At 45.1% G+C, this 27,467-nt stretch overlaps 1 protein-coding gene across 1 annotated transcript in view; it reads left to right on the forward strand.

Moving 5' to 3' along the window:
* Window positions 1-26,435, forward strand: part of LOC8042734 — a 97,402-nt gene extending 70,967 nt beyond the window's left edge. The window contains exons 3-5 of the mRNA XM_029972220.3: window positions 14,272-14,560; window positions 17,334-17,611; window positions 25,764-26,435. Coding sequence (XP_029828080.3) covers window positions 14,272-14,560; window positions 17,334-17,611; window positions 25,764-26,177 — 981 coding nt within the window. The 3' untranslated portion in view covers window positions 26,178-26,435. The remainder of the gene's footprint in view (window positions 1-14,271; window positions 14,561-17,333; window positions 17,612-25,763) is intronic.
* The last annotated feature ends 1,032 nt before the right edge of the window (window positions 26,436-27,467 follow it).

Here is a 27,467-nt window from a genome sequence, read left to right on the forward strand (position 1 = left end):
TCTGTAAGTTTCGATGGGAAAATAGAGTTTATTTTCACCCGTTTTCAGTAACTGGCGCCACAGAACTCTATATGTACAAGAGCGCTGTGGGCCGCCATTTTCCCATTGAAAACGTCAGAAAAAACATAACTTTTGAATAAAATACCGGTTGGCGCTGAACCTTTGGCATCCGGTTCGGACCGCTAGCGCTATCACTCTAAAAAAAGCCCGTGCGGCTACTTTCCCACACAACACTGGGAGAGCCAATCACCGCAACTTGTGGAGGCAGCTCAGCGAATGACGATGCCGAAACATCTGTTTAGACCAAAAAGTGCAGTCTGAGTTGTGACATTAAGCAATGCAAAACGTCACGCTTGCATTGCTTAATGTCACAACTCAGACTGCGTTTGTTTGTCTAAACATATGTTTCGGCATCGTCATTCGCTGAGCTGCCTCCGTAAGTTGCGCTGATTGGTTCTCCGAGTGTTGTGCGTGAAAGTAGACGCAGAGACTTTTTTTAGAGTATACCTTTGGCAAAAGATGAGGATTCGAAGATGCGTAATTTGTTTTCGAAGTGAAAAAAACAAAAACATACGACACAAAATTATTTTTGGGACACCCTGTGCATTCTCATGTGCACGATGTTTCAAGTTACTTGTACCAAGACTTAAAAAAAAGAAAAGCTGGTACACGTTCCTTGTCTCAAGCCAACGCAGTATAAATAACACTACCATTGAGGAAATAAAAAAAAAATTACAACGTGCCATGCTGGTTAATGGGCACAAATTAATTATTGTTTTCTATTTGCGCATAAACCCTCAAATGCAAAAGTTGTAGTGTTGAGAGACATTCCCTTGTGTCGTTTCCATCAACTTAGCTTTTGTATTTGTAATCTTTTCTACCATTAATTAAAGCGCGCGGGATCAACTAAAGTCCGAGGACACCTACGCACTTCTTATGAGTTGTGAATGCGAAACCATGAATGTCGTTCTTCCGCTCTTTTATTTAGTTCGTCTGGGGCGTAGTGGTGTGGATGGCCAAGTTTCGACGGCCGACGGCCGAGCGCGCACTCTCGTAAGTGGCCCCGCCGGGCTAAAATCGGCCGTGCAGCCTTTCCGGAGTTTGCCCGGGCGGGCTCCGCCAGCTCTGCGGCTACCGCTCCCTCTTACCAGCGGCCGGGCCGCTGCGTGCGCTGCGCCGCCATGGAGAGAAGCTTTTCTCGTAGCTTTGTTTGGAACGACTCCGCACGAGAGCGAATGGGAGCCTCGTTCCTTGATGACGCGCGCCAGCCAATGGGAGCCTAGCCATCAGATTTCTGCTACAGACGACATCGAGACAGGGGAAGGCGCCGTTTAGCGCGGCTTCAAAGCTGATGACGTCGGTTCGCTCCATGGGATGATTAATTCCTTTTCTTTAAAAAAAATAATTCCACGCGATTATTTGTTAGGGAACTGCGATGGTTAGTACCATAAAGCGTGAAACACATGCGAGCGAAAATCGCGCCGCTGAGCGGCGTAACCATGACGACCGCGTCTGTCGTAGATTCGAAAAGCTCCAGAAAACAAGGACAACAGAAGGAATGGACGAAACGATGCGCTACTTTCAACTGAATTTTTATTCGGAAAAACAAACATATATACACACACCCACTCTGTCGTTGCTGGTTTCCAGACATGTACACGTAACGCCCCCCCCCCCCCCCCCCCCCGAAAAAAAAAAAAAGTGACTAAATATTGTTATTCGTTACTCGCTCAAAATGCAACTCAATAAATCACTCGTTACCGATTCTAAAAAAAACGAAAAAAAGAAAAAGAAGACGAGTTAGTTTACGCCAAATGTAACGAGTTACGTTCTTGTTACTTGGAGGACCAAATACACAACCATTTAAGTTTCATGGGTTATTGTTTTCTTTTCAGTAGTCGTTGCACTTAAGTATAGTTGCCTCTCAAAGTTGCCATCGGTCATGTTTTCCCGCTTCCCTGAGAATACATCTCCGGCTACGCAAAAGAGTCGTTCTACTGACGCGCTCAAAGGAATGGCAGTGTTGTGCTTCAGCAAGATCTGGTCAATCTGGGATTCCCGTCTCTCTTCTCTACTCTCTGCTTCTAAAGTTCCAAGTTGAGAATGGGTTCTGTGCCTTTAGCGTCGGCAACCAACGGCTTTACATTCGGTCTGTACCCGACCCTAGAAAGTTCAACCAACGATCCTTATTGTGTTCTCTGTGTGAAGTATGTTCCCATCTCTAGAGTTCGACTAGCGTGGTCAGCGATTATTTGTTTTTCCGGGTTACCCCTCCGCCTTTGTGGCAAAAGACGCATACTCAGCTTCGGATGAAACGGAGGCAGTTTAAGCGTTTTTGTACACGTTACTTCTCAAAAGTAACGAACTACCGTTACTCGTTACGTGACCTTAAGAGTAACTAAGCACGCTACTCGTTCCTTTTCAAAAAAAAAAAAAAATAACTAAAAAAGCTACTCGCTGCCGAAAAAAGTAACCAGGTAGAAGTAATTCGTGACTAACAACGCGTTACGCACATGTCTGCTCGTTTCTATAGTTACGCCGCGCGGCGCTGCGATGCGATGCGATATTTGCTCATATGTGTTTCGCGCTTTCGTCACTTCCAATTTTCATTAATTTCGCGCGCTTTATATAATGCTTAAAACAATTTAACACACGAAGGCTGCCTTAATTGAAACAACACGATGAGTGTTTTGAACACGCTCTACATCTTTAGTATTGGAGGGTTTGCGTACAAGGTAATACTTAAAAAGTTAGCAAAACAATTTGTGTTAAATTGGCGGTTTACATGAGTTACTGGCACTAGTGGGACCCATGTATACTCTCACGCAACGCCATTGACCAAGAAACTTCTTTGCGGCGGTGTAATTTCAAGAATAAAAGCGTTCGTTTTGTTTCTATCTCTCATGCGCAAAACTTGATGACTTAAGGGCTGTTTATACTCCGTCGTAACGTCAACGAGCTCACGCGCTCGTTCACGCTCGCTGACGCTGTCTGCGAACGGGGTGTCTAAACTCCAACGTCAAGTTGAACGCGGCGCCGCGCTGAGCAGCTCGACGCGCGACGTCGTAGCTTGCGACGGACTTGGACATGCTCTACGTTCGACGTTGGACGTCGGCGCCGCCGACGCAGGCTATCCCAGAAGCCCTCGCGCGAATGCCTCATTCGGGAATCGGGTTGGCGAGGTCGTCGGGGCCAGACTGTGCGAGATGCTCATTTCTGGGATCTGAAGCTGTCGTTCTTGCCGTGTGTCGTGTGCTGTTGTGTTCCCGTGTTGGTGTGCGTATTTAACGTTCGTGCGCTTGACTGAGCGAGTGTGTGCGTGGACGTGGACCGTTCCGAGTATGCACTACCCTCGAATCTCGATAGGCCTATCGGCCTTACGAGCCGGTGGTGGTGGGCCGTGGTGTTGGGGTGCCGGCAAGAGCTGGAAGCTCGATGACGCGCCAGAGGTAGGGTTAATTAGAACTAAGGATGACCTAATGTGTGTGCTATTTATTATCATGTGCCAGTCGCACTCACCGGCAGTTGTTCCTGATCGAAAAAGCGTCGTCGAATGTACGGGAACGGCGGTCACGGAAGCCTCTGAACTATTTAGCCGGCCAGAAATTTTCAATTGGGCTGTCCCAGCTTGTAAACGGTCTGAGACTCTGAGCTTGTAAACGATAGTAGCGATACGCGATGGCAATTGGACTGAATCTTGTATTATTTGTATAGGCTTTGTAAAGTGCGTTACAATTTCGAACGCGTACATGCGTGATTGAGGCATCGTCCGCTCCCTTCGGTGTCCGTTTGTTAAGTCAGCGTAAAAGTGTACTAGGATGATAACCTACCGGCTACCTGTCAGAAAGAGGTTTCTGTGGAATATCGAGTGCATAGATTTCATTGAAGCATTCCGGCGAAATCGCGGGAGTCGCTTGGCACGATTCCGGCGAACCTGCAAGCAGCTAAATTCAAAGGTTATCGGGCTTTTTCTTTCTTTTTTTTTTCGTTGACATTTGTGTGGCATGTAGGAGAAAATAAATGCTGGTTTTCACTCGTTATCACCATCATTTGCTTGCTTTTGAACTGCTAACCGCTACCCCGAATGGTTGTTTTGAAGCGTGACATGACAACATGAGGACGAACCACACTGACCGATTGCCTCTAGGCTAGATGGCGCAAGCTACCGCCCATTGTGTGCGTAGAGACGATGCGGTTGCCACGGAGACGCGCATGCGTAAAGTGGGGCAGATCGTCGGGGCGCGCTGGACCAGCGTTGGTCTGCGCTGGACTGTAAACACCATCGTTCGGGCGCTTCTCGGCGCAACGTAGTGGCCGACGAACGTCGGTCTGCGCCGGCGCGCGTTGCGTTTGTCGACGCTGGAGTATAAACAGCCCTTTAGTTTGGAGGTCGCGGCGTTCCCCAGTGTCCATTTATTGTCCCCAGTGACGATATTTGAATGCGGCCCATAGATTGAACCCGAGCATTGCGTGAGCACTCGATTTAGGCTGGCGATAATGAGTAGCTCGACAAGCATTCGGGTAGTGGCTCGTCCCCAATTGCTTCAATGACGACAATAGCCGAACTTTTGCAATGTCCGGAGCTCAGAGCGTGTCCTGTGCTTTCCCAACCCCAGTGCGTTATTATGATAAACATTGGCGGAATATAATCACAGATCTCCACTAGGGGGCTAAAGTGGCTGGATTGCGCCAGAACCGTTTATTCCGAGAGAGTTTGGCCTTCTTAAGGAGATTTTGACAGCCTGGCAACTGCATCACCGTAGCCTGACAACCGGGAGATGACTACTTCTGTCCGCCATTTTGTGGCTCTGACTCATAGGAGATCTATGCGATTTTTCAGGAATAAAAAGGACAAATAAGTAACGCCATTTTGTGTTATCACGAAATCCGCTGGTTCTAGTGGGCAACAAGCTCCGCCCCATTGGCCAAACTCTCCCCGTATAAACGGCTCTGAATGGCTCATTGAGGAAACAGTTATGAAGCCACCGGAAATGAGCGGCTTGTCCTGGAAGTGAGCGCTCTACAGGCTTTTCAACTCTTCCGAGTGCTGGTTAGAACAGCGTCCAGGACGCTGATTTTTTCTTGTCATCTCAATAAAACCTGCTTCTTGCGCAGCAACCGCGCGTGCAGACCCGAGAAGTCTCCTGGGAAGCCATTCGATGTACATATTTTGAGCTTCTAGTTGATCAGGTGTGCATATGTCCCACGTTCAAAGGCCTTATTTTCTGAATTTAATTCAAAATGGTATTATTAAAACCCATTCAAAGACTCAAGAAAAGCATAGATTACAGCATCGGCTGAATTACTAGGAAGCCCAGTAGACGCCCGGTTTCCGGGCCAAGCATTGAACTTCCGGTGGCTTCACTTGCGCCAGCTCAGAGAGCAGCCATGCGAGATCAGTGCATACAATCGGCTCCAAATTACGTGACCGCTTGTTTTGGCTGTGAGCTGTGGGGAAAACGCAGCTCGTTTTTTAAATTTTTATTTTGCGATTAATATTGCACGAGGAGGAGAACTAACCCGAGTTTCTATAGGATATAAAGGTCTGGGATTCATTCTAAGCGGCATTTACACGAAGTACAAAAGTCGTTGCACCACCCCTTCCATAAACTAGCTTTGCACGTTGCAAAACATATATATATATATATTAACCTGCTCAATATGACTGTGAACAATATAGAGTGTTGGTCAATTTGCATAGCCTCCACCAGTTTTATTTTAGAAGTCTTGCTACAAGTTAGTTGAAACACTTTGTTTGCTTTAAGAGTTAACGGATGAGAATATCACGACAAAAGTCAAGAAAGGTACGCATATTTCTTATATGTTTGTTTATACGTTTTGTTTTCCAACTTTCTTCCAGAAAATTCGAAGGTATTGGCCAGGACCTTTTTCCCGTTTTCAATATAGTCTGCAAGTAGAAGTAGGTTGCAGATGTTTTCGCACTTACACACACATTGCAACTCAAAAATATACACGTTTGCCGACTCGAGGGAAAAAAATAAAAAAAGACTGTGCTGGAGGCGTAGTATATACTCTCGGAATCTCACTTGTACATGCCCATAAGAGAAATAAAATCGTGCGCAATAGCGACTAACACCGTATACACACTGACTGCAGCAACACCGCTTTCAGAAAAGTTTAGTCCGGGTTACTTGGGAACTAACTTCCGCTCAGCAAACATAAACATAACGGTGAGACTGCTTCAGTACAAGGCCCGTGAGCGACCGGAACGAAAGAAACTAATAAAATACGGAGGCGCGCTGTACGCAGAGCATCATAAAGAACACAACGAGGCTACCCGAAGGATTCAGGCAGAGATGTGGATCCCGGGAAGTAAGTGATGTATGAAGATGAATCGTTTCATTCGTATTACAAAAAGGAAGTCCAGTACGCCTTTGCGCGTTCTTTAGTCTTGGGGTTTCTTAGCCAGGCTGGTGATGATAATTTTTCTCGACGTGCTCGCTCAAAGCTAAGCTAAAAAAAAAAAAAAAGTAGGGAAGAGTAAAAGTTGGAATAAATTAGAAAGGCGATAGTTTTATCGCGGACGTTACCGAATCAATTTTTCGGTTGGAAGACTCTGTTAATGAAACGGTTAAAATGTCCGCTCTTTGTGGGATTCGATCGACCGGCGAAAGCAATCACCTGCGTGAGGTGGCTGTCTTGAGGAGCGTTACAGTGCTCAGCACTTGACTACAGTTTATGTCGAGGTGCTTAGAGGATGCAACAAGAAGCCTGGACCGGGGATACTTAAACTGCCCTGGAAGCAAGCCCAGATAGAAAAACACCTAACTTGGCACAGGTTTGGCAATCGTAGTGACAGGTAATTTAGGCCTAATACAGTTATGCTCCGCCGTGCGTTAGTTGGTGTCAGAGTACCTTTCTATGGCTTTCCTCTGGTTTGCCACATAATTGCCATATTTCGAAACTTGCCACAATGATGCCACGTCTGAACCGAAGATGCAAAAGTGAAGACCAGCTTCTGCACTTGTTTGGCAAATTAAGCCCAACGTTACCACGTGAGAGCCAAACTACCAGCAGTGAACTCGAACTTTGACACTTGTTTGTCGAAATTAGGGCCGAGAGACCCAGACTTTGACCAGAAAAGGTCAAGCTTGACTCTACTTTGAAGCTATAGTTTTTAAAGCCCTATTTTCACAGACAAAAAAGAAGACAAAAACAATATACGTACCAAAAAAGTGTGCTAAATAAGGCACGACAGTTCTGGGAGCACGTAAGCGCGAGCCGTGCCGCGGGAAAACATTAGAGATCGAGGTAGTTAATCCTAGCTATTTCTGCTTTATACTGAGCCGCATGCGTAACGCATGCGGCTCAGTATAAAGCAGAAATAGCTAGGATTGACTACCTCGATCTCTGGTGTTTGAAATTGACGAGATATTGAAATTTCGGAAATCATGCCGGTTAGATACAACAACTTGCATTGATGAGAAATTAATATTTTCCAGGTGTTGAGTAGCGAAATGATATTTTTATTCTTTAGTATCACTTAACTATTTTTAGATTCCCATTCCTATTTCTCTAACTTCCTTAGTCTTCCTCTTATCCAGACCTGATAGCAGCTTGTTACATGAATGAGCACCACACTTTTTCCATCATCCCCTTTCATTTGGACCTAGAGATAAGAACAAAAGCAAGCAGAGTGAAAGTCAAAGGCAGCTTCTGAATTTCGTGACCTATAGGCTCTAAATCGCCCAGCAACCATTCTTCAGTCTTCTTTTTTCTCCAGTGCTTTCCTTTCCAGTTCTTTTTTTTTTAATTTGGCGAAGAACCACCTTAGTTGGATTCTGTCTAAACAGTAATTTTCTTATACCACATGCCTAACATATATCGCATTTTTTAAAAAATAAATAGAAGTATAATTTACAATTTTGCGATGTGCCATTCATTAACGGTCTGGAATTCTGAAGGCCATCGAGTGTTAAACACCAGCTTCGGACTACACTAATTGACCGTGCTAGGCTCAAACTAATGCGGATCTCTGCGGGGGTAATTAGACACTACGGCGAGGGAAACTAAACAATACAGTTATATTGCTCTGTGAATGTGCAATTCAGAAACCAGCAACAAGCTAACATATTACGAAGGATTCAAGGTTTTTGTTCGTCGCCTTATATTAGCGTTATTTGCGGAATACTTACGGCTGGCTACCAGGCCAATAAAGCACAATAAATTAGAATCGCCTGGATACAAATGGCCCTCTACATCGTTTGAATGCCTACCTTTATATTCTCTGCTTTCTGCGTTGCTCTTATGCTTTGAAGCTCCTTTACGCTTTTGGATCACATTTTATTTTTAGTGTTGAGTAAAATAATACATTTTAGGTGGAGTTTCAAAAATAAAAGGCTTCACAAACCGCCAGTTTCGGCGAATTTTTTTGTTCACAGAAACTGACTATAGAAGAGGCCACGTTGGAAACTGACGTTAGCCGCGACTGACCGGGTTGGCATGTCTAAGCTTTTCTGCTTTCGTCGCGCCCGATTTTACCGCGAAAGAAGTTTTTTAGCATCCACTTTGAAGATGTGTATTAGGCTTTTGCAATATAAAGAAAAAGTAATTTGGCTATTTTTGCTGATTGTGTTGCTCGCGCTGGGGGGGCCGATCTACAGCGTTCCTTGAAGTGCGCAAAGAGAGCGGTGCTGGTCTTGTGAAGACGGTTTGCGTACTATATTTATCAATGTTTTTCAAACTTAAATAAGAATGTTTTTCAACATTGTATCTAAAAATGCTCTACAATACCTCCGACAAAGATTTGGGTCGAGCTCGTGTTTAATCAGATGCAGTCGCAACAATGACCGACCCCAACAAAATCCTTACGCGGTCTGGTCATAGCCAACCCAGGCGGGTAATTGTGATGAACATCGCCGGGAGAAACCTGCAACCAGGTCACGTGGCGACCTGTTATAGACACGAGTTAAGACTGCTAATGCTTATCGGTTGTTTTCAACAAGTTTTTATCTTATTATTTTTCGGGTAAGAGGTGTGGTCGCATTTTAGCGGTATGTTTCAGCTGTAGGGACAATGCGCATAAATTAGTTGTCTGCTTGTATTGAAACAACGAAAGGCAAACATTTAAGGTTTACAAAGTGAACACTTCCTACATAAGAAAGCCCAAGTGCTGAATTTTCCTGCATCACTAAAGAAGGTGACCATAGGGCAGAGATTAGACACGATTATGGTGTCAGCGTTGTGCTAGAAGTGTTGTCCAATCTCTGCTGTATGGTCGCCTTCTTTAGTGCCACAAAAAAATTCAGCACTTTGGCTTTCTTATGTAGAAGGTGCGGGCAAAGTGCACTAAGTTGGTGGGCAAAGAATCCTGTGTACAAAGTACGCGCTCGCATCTACTTTATGCAAAGTGAGGTTCACAGTGTTTTTGTTTCTTTTCTTTTTTACATGGAACGTATTTAGTGGCTACGTTTACTGATGTAATTACCAACAAATATGATACGCATGCCGGATGATGCGTCTCCTGTTGTTGTGTCTTGTCGCATTTACTCTATTCCACATGCCTTGTGCGGAGTTTTGGGAGGCACAGGCGTGAGCGCGTAGTTCCTGCCAATGTTTTGTTCCCGCAAGCGCAAGAAAAGTTCCCCCGGACGCCATGCGCTCACCCTCGTGAGTTCCACAACGCCTAAAAGAACTCTCAAGAAGAAGCGGTCGAGTCAAAAATATGAAAGACGTTCACAAGTCTCTGTAATGCAAAAATAAAGCGCAGCTCTTGAGGTATTTTGATTTTGCGATATACCGTGCTAAAGAATTTTAGGAAGAAATATCTATATGTACAAATATAGACCTCGTACTCCTGCGTACATAATATAAATTATATATATATATTGTTGTTGTTACACTTTATTAAGAGTAGGATGGCGCGACGGCCTAGAGGGGACGGTTCACAGGGGGAATATAATATATAAATATATTATATCTATATATCTAAATTATTATTTATTATAATATTATTTATATAGGAGAAGGAGGGGAGGGTACGCAGGAGGAGTAGGAGGGAGAGTACGGAAGACGCTCCCCTTCTCCCCCTCTTTATCACCTGTCCCTCCCCTCCCCCTGCTTCTCCTCGACCCCTCCTCCTCCTCATCCTCTCTCTTCTCCATACTCTCCCCTCCTCCCACAGTTTCCCCGCTAAGTTTAGCTGGAAAATTGACGCCACGTGACCTCAACACCAATTCAGTTTCCCCGCTAAATTTAGCGCGGAAAGTGACGTCACATGACTTCGTGTCACGTCAGCTATGAACCAACACAGTTTTTCCGCTACATTTAGCGGGAAAATTGACGTCTTGTGATCTCAACACCAATTCGATTCTCCGCTAAATTTAGCGGGGAAAGTGAACTGGTGTTGGGGTCATGTGACGTTAGTTTTTGCTGCTAAATTTAGAGGGGAAACTGAATGCGTAGTGTTGCACTATGGAATGTCACAGACCTACACACCAATTCAGTTTTTTCGCTAAATTTAGCGGGGAATCGAATACCGTAGGTGTATAGGTCTGTGACGTCCCATAATGCAGTGCGCGTGGTTACGCCGACGGCGACGGCGACGCCGCGAAACACGGGAACGAGCGCCTAAGAGCTGCGCTCTAAAACTAATGAACATGTCGTTTACGAAACTCGTACCGAATAGACGTAATTCTTACTTCTAGACGTGACGATGCTTATTATAGGCTTTACGCTCTTTATAACCTGTTCAAGAAAACTTTAGAGCGTGGTGGCTGAAGCATTAAACTTTCAAGTGGTGACCTGATGCTGCTAGTTTAAAAGCGAGAATAATACGGGCAGGAACGATTCATTCACTCTAAAGCGTAACTCCAAAGATTCTTTCATGGCCTTTTTAGTAAATTTTCCGAGTAACGTATTAAAAAGAAAAAAAAAATTTCTACCACTTCTGAGAACACTGAATGAGCTATATTTCTAAGAGGCTCGTCTTTTTCACTTGTGATATATAGCCGAACTTTAGCTTAAAACTCAAATGCCGCCACTGACAGATACGACCCTGCCCTCTCTACAGGGGCCACTAATGTGTAGAGTCAGCGAGGGCAAGAGTAAGGCACTACATATGCCTTCTGTATACCAAAGTTTTCTTGCGATGCCCACTTGGCAACACATGTTTACTGAAAGAAAACTTTCACGTGCAGAAACGTGGATGGTCGCTTAACGAACCGGTTCTTCATTAACGGAGACTCTGCAAGGTCGTTAAATTCTGCCTCTTCAGCCCCCTCGAGGACTTACTTTCCCGCTTAGGCGCTAACCGGCGTTCATCCCCGATGTACATAGTTTCCTGCGCACCGCAAAACGCTAAACACGGCGCACAACAAGCAGTCGTCCTGCGTCGTTAGCGACTATACATGCGAGCGCCTTCCAGCAGGCAGGACGCTCCGAACGGGCTGCCTTGGCCGGGACAAGCAGCGAAACACAAACAGCGAAGTCGTTATGCACGTCCGCCTTTCGAACTAATCCCTGGGCACACCGGGCGAACTCTTTTTCAGCAAAACGCGGGCCGTGCAAGAGCGAGGGCTCATTTGCCGTTCAAGTTTTCTCAGAGCAAGCAGAGTCAATATTGTGATTTGGAGGCGGAGTTTGGCGACGACCCCGCTGCCCGCTTCTCAGAGACCATCTTTTGTTCCCCGCCCTAGAAGAGCAGCAGCGTGCTTGGCGAGAGACGTTTTCCGCTGTATCTTGGCTCAAATTAGAGAGTCTGCTGACTGGCAATGGGACACGCGTCAGGTATGCGCGTCTGTTCGAGGCATCCTGCAAACCCCTATACCGGTTCCTAAATAAACTTCACGAGGCACCGATCCCCGCGTGGAGCTTTGCTTAAAAAGACGATCTGAGACCCCCGCGAGGATTCCCTTTACGGCGTGTTTGGATAAGACCGGCAGTGATCCTCAGAAATGTTTCTTGCTTGTTATTTTTATTCCGCGAGATGGAAACCCGTAGGATGGAGCACAAACATTTGTTTAATATACTTTTTCTTCTTCTCCCTGAGTCGTGGCCACGGTGTAGTCGTGGCCATGCACGTGTTTGTTTCTGGGTGCGTGGGACACGACTCAAAACAAAAGTTTGTTTGTAGAGCGCTCCAGGATAGCCTCTCACGGCGTTTGTTGAACGAGGCCTCGATGAGTAAATGTCGCAATGTGTTGGGAGGAGAAGCTGACAGTAAGCGACTTTTTCCTGGCCCGCGTCACCCATAACTACGTGGTGTATATACAGGGTGTTCCACGTAACGTTAGTCAAGCTATGAATATATTTTGGTGGCTTTTAGGAACTCAAGAGCAGAGAAATAAGTTCATTCATTGTTTGGAGCTAGTCAAACTATTTTTTTTTGTATTTTTCCCAATTAACTAATTATGTAAGAGTCATGAATAAACTTTGGAAATAATCAATTTAGAGCAATAGTTCCAACGATAAAGTTGTAGAGCGTCCTCAGAAACATACAATTCAGTAAGTTTTATGAAGAAACCTCTACCATTGTTATTTTTTTCGAAGCTTCAAGAAAACCCACGATTTACGAAAAAAAACCCACAAAAAACATGACTTTGCGCTTCAGAGCCTTTGTATTGCAGCGGTCTCAGCCGTGGCTTGAATCACCTAGGCCCGCATGCTGAATAGAACACTATTGACTGGGCGTTGTTGAAATTTTCTTGTTTTTTCGCGTTTTTACTGCGGAGCTGTTAAGGGCTAGTTTCCCCAGGATCGTGTACGTCCTCAAACGACCTGATGACACAGAACTCTGGACAGCTACCGCCATCTCTGAGCGACAGCGGCAACCAGACAACCGGCTTGGTGGTTTTCTGGTTGCCGCCGTCGCTTATAGATGGCTGCAACCTTTCGAGCCTTTCCATTCTGGCTTGCCGACGTGCGGCCGACCATTACTTCATTCCCACCATAGTACAGCTTCGCTGGTCTTCCTTCTTCACCAGAGTGGAAAAGCTGAACGTTTTTTTTTTTTTGCATAATTGGCTAGCTTCTTTCGATGCCCTGAAAAACGAACCGTGTTAGAGGTTTTCTGATGAAAACCATTGATTCGGACGTTTCTGAGGATGCTCTACAAGTTTGTCATTGAAGCGTTTGCTCTAAATAAAATAATTCAAAAGTTTATTAATTTATTTTATTAATTAGTTAACTGGACGAAGTACGAAAAATAGCCTTACTTGCTCTTGACAATGAACAACCTTATTCGTTTGGTTTCGTCTTCCTGAAATATACCAAAATACTTTTAAACCTTGGCTAAATTTACGTGGAACACCCTGTTTATATATAGTTACAGTGATTACACAAACGAAATAAGCAGACGCTCCGAAATATCACTAGCACTAGTCCCTGGAAGCACTCTTGGGTTGTGTTCCAAAATTTACTCGACCTTACTCGAGGGTAAGGGTTTTGATCCTTGGCGTTCCGAAATCTACCCGCGTCCAGCGTTTTTCGATCTATGTTGTCACGTGACACGACCCGCCGGAGTAACTGGGATTCATTTGGGTAAGATTTGGAACACAGCCTTGGTCTCAGCTTCCACTTTCCACCCTCATTTACGCCCTTGGCCGTCGTGTGCGCTGCGAACGCGCATGCGCAGTCAAACGACTGTAGGTTGCGCCGACATGATTTGGGCTACCAAGGTGGCGTTTTACATTCTATGGGCGTAGTTTCGGCCGCGGTAATTTTTTACACTTCCTAACTGCATCTTCGAAATGTGCAGTATGTGGGAATAACAACCGGGAATATGGACGGACGACCCGCTCTAAAAAAAGATAAATTATATGTCTACTCAATTTTACATTTATTGTTGAGTAGAATCGCTTCTTTTTTGGTTGGCCTAATTGTCTGTGCGGATTCCTCTTCACGTGGCCTTCGTTCAAGTGCGCTCTTGGGGGGGGGGGGGGGGGGGAATTGGTAATACATCACAGAAAAGACAGTGTGCACACACTGTCTGAGGCGTGTTTTTCATAGGCTAGGTGGCGCAAGCTACCGCCCGTTAGAAAGGGTATAGCTATGAACATCCGTCCATCCATACGTACATTCTTCCTTCCTTATATAATGCTCCTGTCGCATTAGCCATGCAGAAAAGCTGTCTGTAGACATGTTTGAAGCGTACCATTCGTACGAAGAAAACATGCTTCGAACCCACTTGAGGCCGGTCCCTAGGTCATTTTGTCCTAGTGTCTGCAGCCAACACCGCGTCTTTTGTGTGATCACGAGCGATGTGACGTTCGCTTAAAGAGGTTCCCCGCTGATTCCTTTTTTCCGACGCAGGATCGTCGGCAGGCTCCGGGCCAGGCACCGAGAGCGCGCCCGGGATTCCGCCTCGTTCGAGCCCGGTTGAGGTCGTCAACGACGTCGACGACGGCTGCTCCCGACGACTACTACTACTACGAGGTGCCCGAGGAGAGCCAGACGGCACCGCCGCCGCCCCCTTCCAGGTTCCGGGGTCGGGTGGTGGCTCGGACTCGGGGCAGGCCTCCGCAGAAGAGTCCCGGTGCCAACCCGATCCCGCCGCCCCCCTCGTACGAGGAAGAGCTCGCACACTACGGATACAACTTTGGTGCGTCTCATCCCGGCGGCCAATCCTGCAGGGGGTTCTTCCACGCCTTCCGCACACTGTTTGCAGTGATCATCGTACTTACATGAAAACCCCACCCCTGCCCGTTTAGATCTGGATAAGCATCGTACGGGCGTGCGGTCGTGTATCACTACTGCGTGATGCACGTAAAAAAACCCCAGGCTAGCGGTAGTACTGCATGGCTAAATTTCTCATCTACAGTGAGTGACTCGTCGCACCTTTGAAATGGCTGACCTACTACACGCTCTCTAAATATCCCCACAACCCCAATTAATTAATCGTACTTAAAGGGGCCCTGCAACGACTTTTTGACTGGTTTTTAATATGCACCGAACCTGAGCGCAATGGACGTAGTAACTTAGTGAAGCGTTTTTCGAATTTCGCCTTATTATAAAAGTTATAGGCAAATTAAAATTACAAGAAAGAGCAAAAAATAACCTCCTTCATGACGTCCTTGGCCCAGGCTTGAGTGACCGTGAACTAGAGGAGGGGTACTGAGCTCAGAAGGCGCTCACGGGTGCCGCACTCCGTGTCGACGGCTCGAGAGGACGCCACTAAAGCATATGTTGCTAGGCTGGATGAGGCAGGCGGCAAGGGCGGCTCGCACTGCATTTGCTGCGCGTCTAAGCACTAATTCGGCATGACACTTCTTTGGCCACGGAAGACAGCAAACACGGGTTAGAGATCAGTTCAGAACGGGAGCCGCTTCATGCTGCCAAACCGCCAAACGGCCAAACCGCAAGTTAAACCTGCTCGCCGAAGGCCTTCGGAACGCTCGGAACCGGTCGGATCCTCGAGCCCATACGACCGCAGCGCCGCTGCGCACAGCCGGGACCTTTCTACGCTCGCCGCTCGTCGGCGCCTGATCTCACTACCCCTTTTTAGAAAGTATGCGCCGCCTTTTCCACTGCTTGGTGGCGGGTATGTCGACGGGTTCTTTCTGGTTTCTGTACTTTCTAAACTGTATTTCTTTCTTTTCTGACCTAAAATACTGAACAAAAACTTCTTTCATAAATAATTGAAACGGTTCGCGCCACTAATGTTATGTACTGCGACAAAAAAGAATAAAAAGTTTTTAGCGGCTCTGATTTGTAGTAAGGCCAGGACAAAAAACGTCACGTCAAGACGCTTAAATATGATCGTAGGGTATGTGCGACCATATTGTGTGGTAAAGTAGTATGTGCTTCGTGCCTTCGACGGCTTCAAATATCGGTTACTAAAAAGAAAACAATTTCATCTTTGCTTGAGAGAAAAGAAAAAGAAAAAGAGAGATTCAATGTTGAAGGATAATAAGGGCGCTCGGAAGCTGATGAGCATTGAACATATTGATGAACACGAAATGAAAGAATTATCTGTTTCGTTGGTGTCCGAATATTTCCAGGCTTACTAAAATAATAAAAAAAAGTTTTCTTTGGTGGCAAATTTTTAGAACATGTTGGAGGATCCTTGACACTATATATTGGGTGGGCATATTGCCGCGCGCCAAGTAGGCAGCGCGGCCGTAGCCTAACGGTTATTGCGCTTGCCTCCCACGCGAAGGGCCAGGGTTCGATTCCTGGCCGCGGCTACGCATTTTGTTGACACTGTAATGAGATGTTCTGGTGAATTCGAGAACCGTCTAGCCGATTCGAGTTTAGAATGTTCTACGCGTCAAACCTTCTACGTCGAATGCTCCAGAAGCCAACGCTTGTACAAAAGCGGCTAAGGCTTGCCACGCGGAGCCGCTTTTGTACACAGTTTGGCTTCTGGAGCGTTCGACGTAGAAGGTTCGACGCGTAGAACATTCTAAACTCGAATCGGCTAGACGGTTCTCGAATTCACCAGAGCATCTCATTACAGTGTCAACAAAATGCGTAGCCGCGGCCAGGAATCGAACCCTGGCCCTTCGCGTGGGAGGCAAGCGCGATAACCGTTAGGCTACGGCCGCGCTGCCTACTTGGCGCGCGGCAATATTATTACCTACGCGCGTTACCTAATAATATTGAGAGAAAAAGAGAGCTTTTCTTTCAGTGTCTATATAGAATTTTGTCATTTCAGACTGTCGCAGTGCCGCGATGTGGAGAGACAAACTACGGGAAAGACGCAGCAATTTCCGCGTTGCACAGGTTTATTCGATTCACTGACTTCTTCACTTTAATGCAGAAGTCCGTAAACAGTTTTGCATTTAAATTATAAATGGAAGACATACTGAAGAAACGTCAAAAGGAGAAATGTGTTGTTTATTGGAAGAAAGTGATATAGCTCAAAGCTAAATAAAACCTCTTCTTTTGCGTTTAATTTGCAAATGCAGGTTTTATCCAAGTTTCCTGGTTAAAACATGATGGTGCGTAAAAGTACAAATTTTAACCCATAGACAGAAAAATTAGATTAACGTTTTTTTAAGGTTTAGATTATGATGGTTCTTGGCCAGCTTGCCTGATTTCCGTGTTTCAATAGACCTTTTTCAAAAGCCCATCCAGCACCACTGGCGGTCGTGATTTTTTTGGCGTCTCTTCTTGAGCGAAGCGTGTCACCGAGAGCACGCCGACCTCTGACGCAGCACTCGTGTCGAACACATATGGACCCGAGCACGTGCCGAAGGCGGACGCAGCGCTCACGTTCTACGCATGCTCGGGGTGCATGCCCAAAACAAGGTGGCCTCAGATAACCGGCACAGTGGACATTGGAGGACGCACATTTTTTTAAAAGGGCATATTGACAAAACCCTGTTGTTGGAGCGACCTTTCGTTTGAGATGCAATGTGGTGACTGCGCAGGTCCGCCGAAGCAGGGAAATAAACCACCAACGTCGACGACGACGACGACGACCACGACCGCCGCGCCGACGGATCCCCCGCGGACGCTTTCGCCCAACTACAAGCAGCGCGCCGACGGCCGCATCATCGACTTCTTGGCGGACCCCAACTTCCCCCGAGAGCTGAAGGGCTCCGACTTGACCGACTACCCGTTCTACGAGAACCTTCCGGAAGACATCGACTTTGACTGCGGCAAGTGGCACGACGGTTTCTACGCCAGCATCAAGCACAAATGTCAGGTGGGTGGCTCCCGACATTCTGCACCTATTAAGCCCCGAAGCGGGAAGAATGTAATTGAAAATACGACGCTACGTAGTTTCAGCAAGTTTAAGAGGAGAGCACGCTGGTGGAATTATACGTTACCTACAGAAACGGATGAGACGATTTGAAAAACCTGTTGACTTGTCCGTCCCTGTGTTTTTCATTCAGTAACCTATAACGCGAAGCATTTTTTGTTTTGTTTTATTTTTAGTTACCACACGTCAGGACGTATATACGGCGCCGTTCCCCACCAGGTCGCCATTATGCTTTGGTCTTACATTTCTTACATTTCGGCAGAAGTTAAAAAATAACATTGCCATTCGTAATTCTTATTTTATCAAGCCTGCAGCTCGCATCGCTTGATGGGCAATAAGTTTTTGGTTTGATTACTTGAAATCGAAACACGCGAGTAGGCTACGTACCGATAAGGAAGGCGACGAGCAATTTACCTTAAGTTGTAATAGTAGAATGAGAGTCAGGGGAGAAGTGAGAAATTCTCATAATATCGCTATCAAACTTTGCGGGGAATACGCCAGTGGTACTTTTAAAGCATTCCATGACTTCAATTGATAAGCATGGACAATGAAAATATCAACTATAATTGGTACTCCAATTGCAAATACGTTTATTGGTCAAGAGGCATATGAATGAGGCTGATATGTGAGGCAGATTTATTTGGCGGATAATTATGCTAAATGTATTTTTTAGAAAGCGGTCAAGTAAATTTAATAGTATAAAATAAAGTGTAAAGATTGGAGATTTTGGTTATTGCAATTATGAAAAATTCTGCAGCCTTAACTCTGGCGAAGAAATAACGAAAAGTTTCCGCAATAAAGGTGAAAAAACTCTATACACCCATAATGAAAGTAAACTTGTACTGCTTCTCAACTCCACGTTCCTTGTACGTGCAAATTATATTTGAACATTTTTTTTTGTTTTTTTATTAACGTTTAAATTTCATCAATAAAATGTATCCATAGAATATCTCCTCACACACACGCAAATAAAAAAGCGGGCTTTGGAATAACTTTTTGTTTAAACTTCAATCAACTTAGTTCCTCAGGTACTCTCTGAAAGAAATTATTTGTTGCAGGAGGCGAAGCTCAATGCAATCACTGATTGAGCCGTCTCTGTGCTTGAACCTACATGAAGTACGTTGTTGAAGCTCGTGATCAGTTCTTGGTCTATCAAACATCCCAACGAGCCGACATATGGCTATGTTTGAGGAAACATGTTTGTGAGTCGTAGACAAGGTTTGATTCTGCGGCGAAGTTTGTTCACGTCTTTTAAACACGCGATGTTTACGCGTGAATTCATCACAGCTGTTCCTCATTTCTTAAGTGTGGGCATTTATTAACAACATGATCGTGAATTTTCCTGAGAACAGGGGTAAGAAGCTGAGAGGACGGTCAATATTTCTTTTCAGGCATTAGGGATACAATTCTGCGAAAAGTGTAGGCGTCAGTGCGTAGTCGTCCGCCTACCAGTTTATATGCGCGACAGCTGGTTTGGATAAAAATGTATACAAAGATCTAGCGCCGAATTTTTTTCTGCGTTGTATATCATACAAGAAATGGCGTATTGGACTTGCTCAGAGAACGAAGCGAGGTACACGTAATCTTCAAACTGGTTTAATAATACGTTCTGTTTTGCAAATCTTCGAAATCGGAACACTACACATTTCCGAAAAGGAGATCGTTTTCCCAAATGCATCTACCCACTCTCGCCGCACGACGCGAAACTCCTTCCCTAGAGGCAACGGATCTCAGCTATCGACCGTGACAAGTGTATTTCTTTCATCCTGGTCCCTTTCATCTACTTGATCATGTATTACTTGCGCTTTATATTTTTATGTATATTATTACTCTTTCATCTTTGTCTTCTGTGTACCACTCAATATTTTGTCGTTTTGTCTTTTCTATCGAGAAAATTAGTTTAGCACACCCGTCAAAGCAAGTTTTCTTTATTTTTTATTTTGACGACGTTTCCCGTCCCTTTTCCCGAGAAGACTAGGGCACGTACTTACATTTCTTAGGATCGCTAAATTCGCGCACAGTTTCTCGAGATTGCGTACAGGCAAGCGCCGTACGGTGAGTGTGCTACAACAACGAAATCGATACGCTCTAGTGCATTAGACAGAACGTCCCAAGACTCCGTTTTTGGAAGCGAGCCAAATCCAGTTAAAGCCGTGGAAAGAAAGAGCCGTGGGTTTTAAGCGCGGAAACCCGAAGCGCATGAGAGGCTGCGGAACATGTGGCAAGAGGGGAACATGTATCGGCAGCAGTTCATTTGCTCGGGCGACGGCGTTCTGTCAGTGTTCCGCCGAAAGCCCGTGTTGCCTCAACTGATCTGGCTATTGACCTTGTCTGCCGCGGACCTCGTGTGGTCCCTCCCCGGGCAATGGCACAGGAGCCCGCGGGAGAGCCCGGCCGAGCCGAGGCAACCGTGACGCGGGGAGGGAGCACTTTCGTGGTACGCGTACAGCGTGGGCCGCGCGCTCGCTCTTGTTTGGATGACGGTCACGTGAACGAGAGCTTCCGCAATCAGAGAAGTGACTTTTGGTTTTGAGACCACGTGCCGGGTGAAGACACACAGACGGGACCGAAAACGAGGCAGGCGACTCCCCTCCATCGCTTTTCGGTCAGGCCTCTTCTTCTGTCGTTGACAGCGCCTTCTCCGCCTAACAGGATTGGGGAAATACTAATCTAATTTCAAGCTCCGCCTCGCCAAGTAGCTTCCGCGAGCGTTTGGGTTAGTCCTCCCCTCTGAAAGGTTCCGCAAAAGCCCTGTCCCGCTCTGGAGCGAGAGAACAAAGTGCGGCGGAGGGACCACTTTGGGGGTTGCCTCCGGGGCCGGGAGAGGGCAGGCAAGCTCGTTCCGTTACGCACTTGCGGCGGGCCTTTTGTTTCGACGAGTAGAAGCTTATCAAAGAGAAAGCTTCTGCCTCTGTCACAGAGTGGTTTATGTCGCGTCGAGGTGCTTGGGTGGCGTCTCCAGAAAGGTCCATGGGGCGCTCAAATACCTGCTGACTGCCGGGATTTGTGCGTAATTCGCAAAGTATCGGAGGACGAAAAACGTCGAACAGGGGGAAACGTGACTCATGTTGCGCGTGTTATTGATTTGTGCTTGCTGTGGGATACGCACATCAGGGCCGTACCCCATTGCGCTAGCTCCGTCGTCGAGTACTGAGTGGTTCGTTCGCTTGAGGTGTTCGTCCTACGTCGCCGTGTTTTGAATGGGTGAGAGGGACGGGGCACTTATCGATCAAACGTTGCCTTACACGACGTAAGGCAACATTTGATCGACACCGGTAGCTCGGAAAGAGGTTGCTTGCTTACCATTTCTGCAGTCGCTCTAAAAAAATGTGGCGCACTTCGTATGCTCTGGCCGGAACAAAAACTATTTTCCGTTTCGTTTTTTAGAGGAAGTGGACGTGAGAATATCAAAGCACAAAATCTCTTCACAGCTCTGGCAGTCCCTCCCGTTTACGCAGATGAAAGAGATTAACTTGTTCTCATAGCCCTTTCTTCACTTCCACTTCAGGCGGAAGGTAGAGGATGTCAAATGTGACTGCGGACAAGTGTCGGTACTCCTTCACACCCGTAGGAATACTAGTAGACGGGATGATAAGGAGGGCACGGGTGTATGGCTCAATAATGGTTCCGAACAAAATGACCCCGAACAAAATAATGCCGGTCAAGAAGCTCCCGGCAAAAAAAGTTGTCGCAAGCGCAAACCAGCGGATAAAATGCTCGAAAATGATACGTTGACACTTTGGGTGCTCTTTGATATAGTTGTAGTGAACTGCTACTCCGAAGCTTATTTCAACACGCGTATAATTGCCTCATGTATGTAAGCTTTTCGCGATATTTGTTACAAAGCAACTAAAGAAGCCGAATAGTTAATTAAAGGTATATTATCACGCACTCGGCTTCGTGGCTCCTATTAGCATACGTCAGAGTAATGTACAGAGCGGGATCCCGGAAGTCACTACGCAAGTACACACGCGCACCCTATATATGTATATATATATGTATATATATAGGTGAGGCAGAGTAGCTTGAGAACAATGGACCGGGAAAATGTAATAAGGAAGAGATCCGTACTTGCGGAGTTGCTATGCTGGGAGTTTATTGCATGTATTACGACAGTTTCGCCGAGAGGCTCGGCTTCGTCAAGAGATCCTGACGAAGCCGAGCCTCTCGGCGAAACTGTCGAACAAGACGGCTGATGCACGAACTGCAACCATACACATCGGTAAATAAAAAAAATAAAAAATAAACGCAGGAAAGCTGGTGAACTAACTCCTTAATCATAAACCCGAGGCCGGGAACAAATAATACTAACAATTAAAAAAAAGGTACAACCACAGACTCCGTCTCCAATCACAGCTACTGATTTTACTTAATATCGTCACATTTATGAAATCGGCCACATCGCCCGAAGGTTACCAAACTTTCTCCTAAAACACTACGAATAAAAACAAACAAACAATAACAGGCAACCAGCTGTCCTGGGTGATCCCAAATCACGAGCTCGACAAAGGAATGGACCCTCCCTACACTGACCTTTCACTGAACTCCATTACGCATCCATTGAAATTTTCTCATTTATTTCGCCAACGACAAGGACGGCTGACTTTGAGAATGGCAGCAAGTAACAATCCCAATCGTTCTCTTCCCAATTCTCGTATTAAACATTTTTTTATATTTCTTTTACGACCACTATTTGCTCCCAATCCGGTTTACACCCATTACACTCTTCAACATGCTTTTCTATATCGGACGTTTGCGCGTTGCTTTAAACCGCCCTTTTATGTTTTGAAATTCTATCGTTTAAACAACAACCGGTCTGCCCGATATAAGTAAACTCACAACCCAAGGATATGCTATAAGCACCTTCCTCTTCACAAGAAATCGCTGGATTCCTACGTTTGAAGCATGAAATGCTTTTTTATTTTATTAATAATTGAAAAAAATAACCGATTATAATTACAATTATTTATGGTTAAAAGGTGTTCAGTTATATTACTTGATCACTCGAAAGAAAATTAATGCGGAGTGCAAGTTCACCTTCCTCTTGTGCAGGGGTTGCGATGATATCAGAAGGTGGAGCTCTTATTGGCTGATCGAAACAAATGGTTGGTAGACCTCGAGGCATCTAGCATTGAGGTCTACCCACTATCCTTTCAATCAAAGCCAATCAGAGCTCGGCGTCGTTGTGACGTCACCGCAACACCTACGCAAGAAGCAGACGAATTGATCTTCCGCATAGGCCGGTACTTGAAGAAAGTAAGTGTTACTTATCTGATTACTTCGGATTCTTAAACCGACAGATTTTTTTCTGTCCGTCTTCTGTACTGTCCATTATTGGATTAAGATCACCGAATTATGAACTATACTTATCTTCTTTATCCACGCATTTTCGTAAACCGTGCTCCTGCCGGTGACTTGGTTCGTGGATTCCTCAACAGGAGACTTGTAGAAGCAGAGGCCGCCATTAAATAAAAGGGAAGGAAAAAATAGTAACGGTTACCAGTAAGTTTAGTACTTCAAAAAGTAATCGGATAACTCTCGTGATTACTTTCTAATAAATGTATTGAAATTATTACGAAATAACTCTTAAAAGTAATGAGATTACAAGAGATTTGATTGCTTGGAATCAGTACTGTACAAGTATGCTATCGCGCACTCTTGTAACTATATCCGGAGCCCTGCTCGTCGGTGGTCTTCCGGAAGTGTGCTCACTTTTGGCGCTTTCGCTTCCTTTGTTTCAATGTCGCTGCTTTGCTGCTTGCCCTGAAGTATCACAATGGTGCGTTTGTAAGTGACAAATGGCAGGCACTAAAGGCCGGTCCACACAGTACCCTTTGCTTATATTGCTTTATAGTGCGGGAGCTTACTCTTGATTACGTCAAGAGTTACTAAAAAATTTCAAGGAGTAGCTTTGCACGCGACATTCGAAGCACGGATGTCTTTGCGATTCGTAATGTAACTTAAAACCGTGAACAAAGGGTTTTCTGTGAATGGGCTTTAATATTTTTTCTTTTTCTTGCTGATATGGAAGCCAATGCACCGAAGAGGGCGTTTTACGTATTCGCTTGTTTACTCAATTTCATTAAATTTATGGCTAGCATGGCATCAGAATAGTTGAAGTTACATACAAATTTAGGGCGAAAAGTTGCGCAAAGTTGACAAATTGAAACACTGCCACAGCTGTCCAGCATGTCCTGGTGCAATCCCAATCCTTCCTCGTAGAACCATGGAATGTGAGTTGCAATTGAGGGATTGGTGGCCAAGTGTGTTAACCAAAATAAAAAAAATAAACAATATGATGTAGAAAATATATATATAAATAATATTTAAATGATTTAAATAAGCTTAATTTAATTTAGATCACTCTAGATAGAAAATACTGATTTTTATCACTGGATGTATTTTTAAACATGGAAGATTGATTGATCAATTCGTACGATCACTGAGAGTCACACAAACATCTGGAAGAAAGAGTTACTGTTACCTTTTTTCCTACAGTTTAATTAGCAACTTTTTTATGTAAACCCAGCCATACTAAAAGAATAACAGTTAGATATTTAGCTAGAAAAAATCTTAATTTGCTTTTTATTTTTCGTTTTGATTTGCTTGCAATGGGATGTTACGTAACTGACGAACGAAGAGTAAACTACAAGGAGAGCTCAGCGCTGTAATTTGCTCAGAGAGCACTGCTTTTTGCTTGTGTTCAGCCTGATATAAATCTTCGTTGCTTGATGATTCTTTGATTGAAATACAAATCAATTGCACACAGAAGGCATCAAATATCACACAAAGAGTGAACAAAAAGTATTTCCGGGAATATATTTTGTGGGAATGGTTTTATTTAAATCAGCATTATAAATTGTCTGAGTTTAATCACGATTTAAATCGTGATTTAAATAATTATTTAAATCATCTTGATGTTTATTCTCCACCCTGGTGTTAACGCACGGAAGCTCGGAGCACGTGGAGCGAAAGCTCGCGCTGCAGAACCTAGGATAGTGGCGAAAGTGGGTTCAATCCCCCCCCCCCCCCCCCCCCCCCCCGTTTCGATATGGATGGATGACCATCGTGCCGGCGCGCGATCGTGTATCACTAATGCGCGATACACGTTAAATACTCCAGGCTAGCAGTCGTAATGCACTGCCTAGGTTTCTCATCTGCTGTTCAAACCAGTGTCGCCATAACTCAAAAGCAGACCTACCTTGCGCTTTGTAAACACGAACATCGAAATTTGGTTTGTGATGATAATGCAATTAATGAAAAGGTGCAAGCTGGCTGAACAAGAACAACATTATAATCCCTGGAGAAGGAGAACAAGAGGGACAAAGGTCAAATACAAATCTCCAAACACAGCGTTTGTCCTTTGTCCCCTTTGTTTTCCCTCTCCAGGATTTTATTATCGTTATTCTTGTCGTTATTCTTGTCCAGCTCGCTTAATTACATATTACATTATTAGCATTATCATTATGACCTTAAAGTGCAGGCCGTTCACCCTTGTTTGGATTAGACTGGTTGCAGCTGTTAAAACATGTTTACTCTATTGATGTCTAACTCCGGGTTAGCTCAGTATGAGAGCGCTCCTTTGAAAATGAGAGGTCCCTGGTTCGATAGCAGGACCAGGAAGATTTTTCAGTCACGCACCAGTCACTTAACTGTATTTGTAGATTTGTGTTTGTTTGTTGTCCCCATTCTTTCCGCTGTCTAGGGATTAATGTCGTTATTTTTGGTTAGCCAGTTGCAACTGAAGGTAAAATGTTAGTTTTGTCACATATTTGCATAATAAGGAGGTAGCAAAACTGTTGTACTAGCCATTCAGTGCAGCTTGTGGAACTTTGAACATCAAATTGCAGTTCCAATAAGTTTTCTTAAAACATTTTATTTAAGCCTCAGTGCACAAAAACAACAACAACAAGAAATTGTTTGAGCATAAAAACTAACACTGAATCTGTGAGGCTCGACAAACCTAATGTATTTTTAGCAAAGCATGTTGCTGAGGTAGTTGTGCATTTAAATTCAAAAAGTGCAGATACGACATGGACAGGCGAGTAATATAGGGCAAGTGCCAAGCACTCTAACGCCGTTCGTTTCCTCGCAGCTGTTTCACTACTGCTTCGGGTCCTTGCGGTACGACTTCCTGTGCCCCAACTACACCCTGTACGACCAGACTACCTTCACGTGCCGCTTTATCAACACTGTCGAGTGCGAGAAGTCGGAGAAGCATTACGACCGGAACGAAGCCCTCTACAAGGAAACGACCACGGTGCCACCGAGCACCAAGGCACCTCCGCCGCCGCCGCCTCCGAGGAAGAAGCCGCCCAAGAAGAAGATAGTCACCACGACCCCAGCTTCGGAAGAGTACGACGAGTACGAGTATGAAGACGAAACGACGACGACGTCGACGACGACGACAACGACGACGGCCAAGCCGAAGCGCAGAAGGCTGAGGCCTCGGCTGAGGACTCCGGGGAGCAGAGGGCCTCAACAGTCATCGGGGGAAGGAACCAAGTAGACGAGGACAAAGTCTTCGTCTCGCTGACCGGCCCGACAGCGCCGATCGTTACTGTGCAAAAGGAACAAACAGCTCGCCTCTGGTCCATTGTTTCACGGTGAATGCTTGCAGCCCGACCGTACGAAGACACCTGCCGTGACCCAGAGATGACGCGACCAAGATGGCGCCTAAGAGACAGTGGTGGCCTTTGTAGGTGTACGGATAGGTAGGCTTTTTGCTTTCGTCTGCCTAATAAAAACTGACGTTTTTGAGTTTTCAGGCGGTGAAATGGTTTCCCGTTGCTATCGACAGAATTGCGGCGGTATAGTCGTGGGAGAGCAGATTTGATTAGTTGGCGGACCATATGGCTTTGAAGCGCGCATTTGTCATTTATACGAACTAAAAGGAAGCCATCGAATCGTCAGACTTTTTTTTTTTTGTTCCGTTTTTCTTTCATATTAACATCCGTCAGTTTTGGTAATTATGACGGGAAAAGGGGGGGGGGGGGCTTGATAAGAACGTGAGATATTACCACTAACTTTTTATCTAGTTTTCTTTTTTAAGTAAATTTTTCTATCCAACTTGTCACATGTAGTGCTGATAATCAGAGACATGTCGAGGCGTGGGTATTTACCAATACTTACATTCAAACTGATAAAAGAAGGATCCGTGTACTACGTTCACTCTGGTTCTCTAACGGTTTAATAGAAAAAGCGCTGCAATGGGGCTATCACAGGCTCATAATGACTCAAACATAATTCCGATTAAAAGCACTTTGCAGTAGGTACCCACTTGCGGAGTCAAAACATCATGTAAATTCACGTGGACTTCACGATGGAATGATTGTATGAAGGAGGCCAAAATCAACTGGTTCCCAACCACCAGCATAATACTCATGATCTCGCACACACGCTCATTCAGAGGCAGAAAACGTAGGGTCGCTGACATGCAATAAGCGAAGTGAATTGTTTATTGGAAGTTTGACATTCGAAAAAATGTGTGGGGTAAGTTCTTAATTTTCTGAAAAGTAACCCTTAAATATAAAGATCAAATAAAATTTGTTTTGTTTTTGGTACATATGTGCGAATCCTTCTCACATATCCCACTCAAGGTGTGCACTAACATTTTTGGGCTCAGTAATACATCTGATTTTTTTACGCTTCACAGCCCGTAAAAACCTTAAAATAAAAATAGACACAATTTTGTGTTTTCCTCATTTTGTACATTGATGCGAATCTTTCTTGCATATTCCACTCACGCTGGGCATTTACATTTTCGGCCCTCGTAAAACACCCCATCCCTTTAAAAATG

Source organism: Ixodes scapularis, unplaced genomic scaffold, assembly GCF_016920785.2.
Source record: "Ixodes scapularis isolate PalLabHiFi unplaced genomic scaffold, ASM1692078v2 PGA_scaffold0__279_contigs__length_252992795, whole genome shotgun sequence".
In the NCBI taxonomy this organism is placed as follows: Eukaryota; Metazoa; Arthropoda; class Arachnida; order Ixodida; family Ixodidae; genus Ixodes; species Ixodes scapularis.